This window comes from Conger conger, chromosome 16, assembly GCF_963514075.1.
Source record: "Conger conger chromosome 16, fConCon1.1, whole genome shotgun sequence".
NCBI classification, from domain to species: domain Eukaryota; kingdom Metazoa; phylum Chordata; class Actinopteri; order Anguilliformes; family Congridae; genus Conger; species Conger conger.
The window spans coordinates 15,397,070-15,406,192 of record NC_083775.1 but is presented as its reverse complement, the minus strand read 5'-3'; the positions used below and the strand labels follow the sequence as shown (position 1 = coordinate 15,406,192).

General features: G+C 50.5%; 1 protein-coding gene across 1 annotated transcript in view; it reads left to right on the top strand.

Annotated features, from left to right (window-relative positions):
* Positions 1-577: 577 nt before the first annotated feature.
* tfap4 (transcription factor AP-4 (activating enhancer binding protein 4)) overlaps positions 578-9,123 on the top strand; it is a 15,513-nt gene continuing 6,967 nt past the window's right edge. Inside the window, 7 exon segments of the mRNA XM_061223270.1 lie at positions 578-890; positions 6,160-6,178; positions 6,180-6,326; positions 8,178-8,214; positions 8,217-8,275; positions 8,874-8,920; positions 8,922-9,042. Coding sequence (XP_061079254.1) covers positions 802-890; positions 6,160-6,178; positions 6,180-6,326; positions 8,178-8,214; positions 8,217-8,275; positions 8,874-8,920; positions 8,922-9,042 — 519 coding nt within the window. The 5' untranslated portion in view covers positions 578-801.

Below are 9,123 nucleotides of genomic sequence, written 5' to 3'. Positions count from 1 at the left end.
CTCCCTGCACCCCCGCCCCCCCGAGTTGTTGCTGTTTTTCAGCCCCTGCCAACTCGTCAGCTGATCCCGCTCGTTCACTTCATAGTGGCGAATGAAGACGGCGCGCACGCCCTTAACACAAGCGTTCTCAACGGCTCATTCACATTTTCTCCACTTCGACGTAGATAGAAAATAAGAGTTTGCCATTTAAAAAATAAATAATAATAATATTTAAACCGATGAAATGTCATAAAGCTCGAGCGCACCATTGTACGATCGCTCATTGTTCGGTGCTCAACATAGATTATAAGTTTAGTAAATCATTTCCTCCCTCCAGCTACTATTTTATGCACCACAAAATGAGTTTTCTTAGCGCTCGTAAATCTCATAGTTGTCCCCCCCCTTCCCAAACCTGGTTTAAATAGTCCTTTGTTTACATGCAATCCCTTACTCTGCGGAAGGAGGCATTCGTAGTGCTGTGTGATTCCAACCAGCTGTTTCCCGCCTTGAAAGACATCCGATCAGCTGCAAATACACACGTACATGCAGCAAGAGAGAGAGGGAAGAGAGAGGGAGGGAGACGGAGAGCGCCTCAGCTGGAAGTAGAGTAACATTACAACTCGGAACACTTGGCTATATACATATGCACAGACGAGCGAAAATATATATCAGGAAATTTCGTTGTTGGGGAAAAAGAAAACAATTACATTACGGGACGGATCAGAAGGATTTGCACGCACAATAGGGGAGTGCAGCAGCAACAACAGAAAATTACTATAATAATAAAGGAAGAAACGAGGATTCAAAACTGGAGAGAAAAGCATGGAGTATTTTATGGTACCAGCACAGAAGGTGCCTTCCTTGCAACATTTTAGGAAAACGGAGAAAGAAGTGATCGGGGGTCTTTGTAGGTGTGTATGCGCTGATTTGTTGCACCCTTTATAGATGAGCCATTTATGTTAATTACCTGCGTATTGTGCTTTTCCTACCAGCAAAAGCGATGTAGATCTGCCAACATGCTTGATTGGATTTGTATGTTATTGTGTACGCCAGTATAGCCTGGAGTGGGACCGATATAACTGTGATTAAGACTGGGTTAATTGTATTAATTAGATGCTGCACCGTTTAGTACTAAAGGGGGGCACGGCGTATTACCGTTACCTTGTCAATTTCTTTGTGAAATCGATACATTTTGTGTGTAACAAACATAAACCACGTGGTCTGATCCTACACCACGCTGTTGCCCCGTCGCGAGGCTCCAGGGGAAGCGGTTTGATCGTATCTTTTTCCAAAAATACAATCATGTACCTCGTAGCTTTTCCTTCATTTTTGAAATGATAAAAAAAAACAAAAGGGGGCTTAGACGGGCCATTTCCACGTGCTGCGTGCTAACGCTGCAACAGCTATTAGTCCGAGCATTGTGGCTTCGGGATTACCGTTTCGCTAAACGGGGTTGAGCGGGCTGAACTTCTTGTGGGCAAATGCGGCCATGCTTGTGGCGTTTGCTTAAGTGGCGAGAGCTCGTGCGTCGTCTCCCTTTTCGCACCGTGCTCATTTCCACCTAGAAGTCGATTTCGCGACGGGGGGGAAATCACATAAACGCTGTGTGTATGCGAGGAAATCCCCAAATCGCGGGGTTTTATTGGTTTTTATTTCGCCGCTGGGCACACCGTGTTGCACTGCGTCCATTATCCCCGCTGCCCTGCCATGCTGCCGCATGGACAGGCGTAAAGGAAGCCGAGTCGCATTGTTCTAATGGCGGAGAGCTCGACTGTGATATTTTTTTTTTACAGCGAAAATGCCGAATCGTCTAACCGACATTAAGCTGCGGACACTTGTCTTTTTTTCCAGTCGATTCCGCGCGATAGTATCGTAGAGGTAATTATAAAGTGGTCTTTTAATGAAAAGGGGGTGTGTATTGTGAAACAGGCCCGTCAATGCGTCTGCAACCTCTCTCGAAGGAGGCGGAGGGATCGGAGGCCATTCAAGTGCACGCAGTCTGGGAAACGTAGTCCCTCACTTGAATGTAACGAACGGGATCTTGGGAATTGAAGGATGTTGAGGACCTGGCGATCAAGTCAAAAATCACTTGGCGTTATAAATAAACGATTGATTGCTTTTTCGAAAATAGCATTTTTAATTTCATTAATTCGATTGCTATAGCTCTCTGTCCCCCTGTAAAACGGTAGGCTATGTCCATGAGCTACACAAACCTCATGTTGGTCTCAGCTGACAAAGAGCAAGTGACAAAGGGCAATGCAACTACCTGAATCAAGCAATTCAGATAATTCTGTTATGTAGAGGGATACAGTGAGCTGCACACAAGTACAGCTCTTCCGCACAATCTTAAGGCGTATGTAACACCAAGCCTCCTTTTTTTTATTGTGCACATTTCATTTATTAAATCAAGTCACATGCATGCATACTCCTTTGAACGAATACTTACAAATACACAATAATGCACCAACAGTAACAATTTAGTATTTTTAGCCTTCTAGTTCTAGTGGTTTGGCATACATTCTTTGTCTCAAATGTGATCATATTTCAAATTAGAGAAGCTACCTGCCTGGTTCCTGAGCTGTTCAGTGTTTTGTGCACCTGAGAAGATGACAGCTCAGGGATGAGGGCTTTGTTCAGTCAACAGCTGACCTGGATCCACAGTTTATTCCGACTGCATAGCTGCAGTTTCACCGGGAAGATTTCTTAAAATCTATTTTGGTTCACAAGGGCTCTCAGTGCATGCCTCCCTCGAGATCACCTTTGATTCTGCTGCGAGGATGGTGCGTTACTGTTCAGCTCTGTAAAATATGCAGCTGAGAGCACGGCGTGTGTTAAGAAATTAAACTGAATCGACCAAACTAGTCCACCGTGTCAAATAAAACCCCCCCCCCACCCTCTCACTTTCTCAGCATCCTGCTTGAATTACACGAAGCCTCCCGTTCTGAATAACTGGACACAGTGCCGACCTCTCACAGGTAGCATTGCTGTTATATTTCGGTGAGTGTTTCTGAGCTAGAGAACTGGCCTCGGTAGAGTCGGATGTCAAACACTGGATTATTTGCAGGGGGTGACGGGCGGTCCCTCTGGCTGGGACACTTCTCTGAGCCGTCCATTGGCCCCTTCTGATTCTTCTGCTTGGACACCAATGCTGCTGCAAGATGGCAGGGACCTGGGCGAGGTGGGGCTGGGCCGTAGCCAAGGGTCTTAGCCAAGGGTCTTGGGCAGGAAGGTGGGGCCCTGTCCGAGAAGGCGGGGTCTTGGGCAGGAAGGCGGGCCCTGTCCGAGAAGGCGGGGTCTTGGGCAGGAAGGCGGGCCCTGTCCGAGAAGGCAGGGTCTTTGGCATGAAGGCGGGGTCTTAAGCTGGATGGTGGGGTCTTGGGCACAGTGCCTGTCCTGCATAGTTGGACAGACGGCTCTGTTCTCCAATGCCGTGGAACGCTCTGTGATTCTGCAGTGGGGTTCCTGGTCAGTGCGTTTGTGCGGTGCGGTTCTGCGCTTGTGGGGGGCGTTTGTGACCGGGGGAGGGGGGGGCATTCCTCGCACCGTCACGCCGGACGAGGCGCTCCGCTCCGTTTCGGCGCCCGCTGCCCCCCCTGCTCCAGATGTGCGGGCGGCACTGCAGTCAGTGCCAGGACGGCCTCACGCGTGACCCAGGACGTTCCCCGCTAGCCGCGGTTCCCAATCAACAGCGGACGACGTCGCAGAGACGGGCCGGGCCTTACTAATAATTGACAGTTTCGCATTTGAGTTGGTGGGGGGGAGGGGGACAAAGGGGCAGCAGTAAAATAAATGATGTACACAAAGTTGATAATGTTAGTGCAGGCCCCAATCCATCCCAATAAACAAGGCGGCTTGAGCCTTTAATCAGCGAGTTGCCCTTCGTCTGTATTTTCGTTTGGTGCCAACTTGGCCATTTTACAACCGCTTTCCCCCGCTGTGTTTATTTCAGTGCTCTGATCCCTGGGACTGTGCTCTGACCTGTGGAGTACTGCCAGCCTCTCTCCCCTCTCTCTCATCTCTCTCTCTCCTCTCTCCTCTCTCTCTCTCTCTCTCTCTCTCTCCCTCCCTCTCTGTCTCTCTGTCTCTCTCTCCCTCTGTTTCTCTCTCCCTCTGTTTCTCTCTCCCTCTCTCTCTCTCTCTCTCTCTCTCTCTCTCCCTCTCTCCCTCCCTCTCTGTCTCTCTGTCTCCTCTCCCCCTCTGTTTCTCTCTCCCTCTCTGTTTCTCTCCCTCTCTCTCTCTCTCCCTCCCTGTTCTCTGTCTCTCTCTCCCTCTGTTTCTCTCTCTCCCTCTGTTTCTCTCTCTCTCTCTCTCCCTCCCTCTGTTTCTCTGTCTCTCTCTCCCTCTGTTTCTCTCTCTCCCTCTCTGTTTCTCTCCCTCTCTCTCTCTCCCTCCCTCTGTTTATCTGTCTCTCTCTCTCCCTCTTTGTTTCTCTGTCTCTCTCTCTCCTTCTCTCCCTCTGTTTCTATTTCTCTGTTTCTCTGTCTCTCTCTCTCTCCCTCTGTTTCTCTCTCTGTTTATCTGTCTCTCTCTCTCCCTCTTTGTTTCTCTGTCTCCTTCTCTCCCTCTGTTTCTATCTCTCTGTTTCTCTGTCTCTCTCTCTCCCTCTGTTTCTCTATCTGTGTTTCTCTGTCTCTCTCTCTCTCCCCCCTCTCTCTCTTTCCCCCTCCTCTCATTGTTGGTGGAACATCCCATTTGTTGTGTTTTTTTTCCGATGGGGAAGTGTTGCTACCCTTTTGTACTGTACAGTTGTCTTCAACCCCCCCCCCACTCTCCCAGAAGAAAGGAAAGTGGATTTTGCAGAAGAGAGTGACCCTCTGGCGTGAACCTGACTGGAACTCTTCAGTCGTGACTCAATCTCGCGCTGCATCAGCTCACCCAGTTGTCCGGGGTAATTACGGTTAATGACGGCGCTTCCTGCTTCTCCAGGTGGGGAGGGTGAAGGGGGCGCCGTGGCCCCTGTGTGTGGGCTGTGCGGAAGCAGAGCCCCCCCCCCCGGCCCCCGCCCCTCTGTTCAGGGCTGGAGCATTGTTCCCCGTGTTTGCACTGAAAACAGCTGAGCGTTCACTGATAAGGAGCAGAGCTCACGGCTAATGGGCCTTCCATGGTGCCCGTCTCCCAGGAGGGGTCTGCTTCTAATTAATATACAGGCCTCATGTTCTCCGACTATATATTCTACCATCATAACTACCCTGTCCCCAGACGCTCCTCGTTGTACACACACACACACGCACACATACGGGTATTTTGGGGTCTGTGGAATGTATCCCTTTTAAAAAATAATTATCCGAAAAATTTCAGAAGAATGCGATGCTGCATCTGAAAACAGATTTGATAAAAATGGAGAGTAAAGGCCTTGTTTTCCAAGCCTAGTTTCTCTTCCCCATTGGTCAGCTTGCCGACCTGCTGGCAGGGCCGTTAATATTGCCAGATCTTCGCCGAACAGCCGGGCTCTGGCCTTGTCAGTCAGTCTTGCAAAGCCTGTCGCACACAGCTCTTAGTCAGAATGCTTGCTCAGAGCGGGATTGGAACTCCGGGACAATAGATTGGAACTCCGGGACAATAGACCTGGAACTCCGGGACAATGAATTGGAACTCCGGGACAATGGATGGGAACTCCAGACGTTCCGTAATCTGTTGCGATCACGGTGCAGCAGACTCTGCTCGGGGGGGGTCTGTGAAACCACAGACACTCTGCACCACTCATGTTTTCACAGACTATTTTTCACTCATTACTCACCCCTCCAAAAAAAAAACAAAAAAACATTTGTGAACAATGTTGTTTTGGTTTTGGTTGCAAAGTCCCAATGGTGCTCGTGCTTTGGCAAGCTCAGGAGAACATTTTTCTACTTCCACTTTCATTTTCTGTGTGTGTGTGTAACTGAATGTTTTGCTTTGAAGTTCAGTTCACGTTCTTGGTTCGTGTTCAACGCTGATATTTGATATGCGACCATGGTGACGGTCCAGATTCCGAAGTCTTGTGAATTTAATAACCGACCTGATTAGAACCGTACACTGAAATCAGTCTGCTGCTGTGATTTTTCGGCAACATTCCAGCGTGTACTTTTTCGTGATTAAAGAGGAGTACCCTCTGTCGAAACGGGAAGTCTCCAACGTCTGACTTCCTGTGTCTGACTTCCTGTGTTGGGCTGTAGTGGATTTACCCCCCTCCCCTCTCCGTAGTCTGGCGAACATCCCCCTGAACCCCGGAGACGGCGCGCGACCAGGAGCGCCGCATCCGCCGCGAGATCGCCAACAGCAACGAGCGCCGGCGCATGCAGAGCATCAACGCCGGCTTCCAGTCGCTCAAGACCCTCATCCCACACAGCGACGGAGAGAAGCTCAGCAAGGCGAGACCCCCTAGACTAGCCACGGCGTGTGTGTGTGCGTGTGTGTGCGTGTGTGCGTGTGTGTGCGTGTGTGTGGGTGCGTGGTGTGTGTGCGTGCGTGTGCGTGTGTGTGCGTGTGTGTGTGTGTGTGTGATGTCTAATATATATACACTCAGTAACCCTCATCCCACACAGCGACGGAGAGAAGCTCAGCAAGGCGAGAACCCCTAGCCACGGCGTGTGTGTGTGTGTGTGTGTGCTGCGTGTGTGTGCGTGCGTGCGTGCGTGCGTGCGTGCGTGCGTGCGTGCGTGCGTGTGTGTGTGATGTATAACATATTTATATACACTCAGTAACCCTCATCCCACACAGCGACGGAGAGAAGCTCAGCAAGGCGAGACCCCCTAGCCACGGCGTGTGTGTGTTGTGTGGTGTGTGGTGTGTGGTGGTGTGTGGTGTGTGGTGTGTGGTGTGTGTGTGTGTGTCTCTGTGTGTGTGTGTGTGTGTGTGTGTGTGTGATGTATAATATATATACACTCAGTAACCCTCATCCCACACAGCGACGGAGAGAAGCTCAGCAAGGCGAGACCCCCTAGACTAGCCACGGCGTGTGTGTGTGTGTGTGTGTGTCTGTGTGTGTGTGATGTATCATATATTTATATACACTCAGTAACCCTCATCCCACACAGCGACGGAGAGAAGCTCAGCAAGGCGAGACCCCCTAGCCACGGCGTGTGTGGTGTGTGTGTGTGTGTGTGATGTATAATATATATACACTCAGTAACCCTCATCCCACACAGCGACTGAGAGAAGCTCAGCAAGGCGAGACCCCCTAGCCACAGTGTGTGCGTGTGTGTGTGTGTGTGTGTGTGTGTGATGTATAACATTTATATACACTCAGTAACCCTCATCCCACACAGCGACGGAGAGAAGCTCAGCAAGGCGAGACCCCCTAGCCTAGCCACGGCGTGTGTGTGTGTGTGTGTGTGTGTGTGTGTGATGTATAACATATTTATATACACTCAGTAACCCTCATCCCACACAGCGACGGAGAGAAGCTCAGCAAGGCGAGACCCCCTAGCCACAGCGTGTGTGTGTGTGTGTGTGTGTGTGTGTGATGTATAATATATTTATATACACTCAGTAACCCTCATCCCACACAGCAACGGAGAGAAGCTCAGCTCAGCAAGGGAGACCCCCTAGCCACAGCGTGTGTGTCTGTGTGTGTGATGTATAATATATTTATATACACTCAGTAACCATTTTATTAGGTATTTATTACACTTATTTTTTTCTTCTGTTGCTGTAGTTTCAACTGCTGTGTATTCACAGATGCTCTCAAGTTCAAGTTACTTATTTGTACCCGTAGGTAAATTTGTTTGCAGAGAGAGTCACACAATACTTAAAAACACATAAAATACAACAAGCGTATAAAGTGCAGGGTGCAAAAAGTGCTCAGGGGTTCCAATCCTCCAGTGAAGAACTATGAGCACTTCACACGGTCACTTATAAAGTTTCTCCTGCATACCACTGACATTTGCCTTCCCGTCAGCTTGAACTTGGTCATTCCCCTCTGACCTCTCTCATGGAAAGGGGCGTGTTCGCCCACGGCACTGCCGGTTACTTGCTGTCTCGCACCATTCTCTGTAAACTCTGTGGCACCAACAGTCATTCCACTGTCAAACTCACTTAGATCACGTCTTCCCCATTCTGACATTTGGCCTGAGCAACAACTGAACACCTTGACCGCGTCTGCGTTGAGTTGCTGCCGCACGATTCGCTGATTAGACATTTGCACGAGCCGGTGTACAGTCTTACCTAATAATGTAATGAAAATAAATCATTATATAAATTGAATGGCTCCCTCTTCGCAGGCGGCCATCTTGCAGCAGACGGCGGAGTACATCTTCTCCCTGAGCAGGAGAAGACCCGGCTACTGCAGCAGAACACACAGCTCAAACGCTTCATCCAGGTAAGACCCCCCTCCCCCCTCCCCTCCCCTCCCCTGGGGTGACGCCCCTGTCACTGGGAGGACGTTACCAGGTTTCCACGGTCCTCGAACATGACTGGAATCACGCGGCCGAATCGTGAGGGGAAGGACGTTCTTTCGGCTTCGCCTGCGGAAGACTTTGGGCCGATCGTCTCCTGGTCCATGCCCCGCATAATAGTGTTCCCCGAGAACAGAGGTCTGCAGTGAAACCCTGGAGGGGCTGCGGTGTTTGGCCGTTTTTTCGGTGCTTTTCCCGACACTCGAGTGCTTAATTGGTCATCGATCGGCTGAAGAGCCCTGCCTGCCGTTGTCCAAATTGGCTGTCGATTGGAAGGGGAATTGGCAGAAGCAGAACCTGCTGACGCTGCAGCCTGTAGTACCGGTCCGTTTCGACTCCACATTGCGGATTTGGGTTTGGACCTGTAGTCTACCGTCTCCCTCATTCACTCTCTCTCGCTCGCTCTTCCCCTGGAGTTCCCTGTGTCGGTGCTCTTTAAAACGCATTCACAACAACTTCCCTGATCGCCCTCGCTCTCTTAGTCTTACGCTCTCTTACGCTCTCTCGCCCCCTCCCTGGCAGGAGTTCAGCGGCTCCTCGCCGAAGAGGAGGCGCACAGAGGAGAAGATGAGGGATCGGGTCCCCGGACATCCTGGAGGAGGAGAAGGTGGAGGACCTTCGGCGGGAGATGATCGAGCTCCGGCAGCAGCTGGACAAGGAGCGCTCGGTACGCATGCTGCTGGAGGACCAGGTGAGGGGACTGTGTGTGTGTGTGTGTGTGTGTGTGTGTGTGTGTCTGTGCTGTTCAGGTGAGGGGACTGTGTGTGTGTGT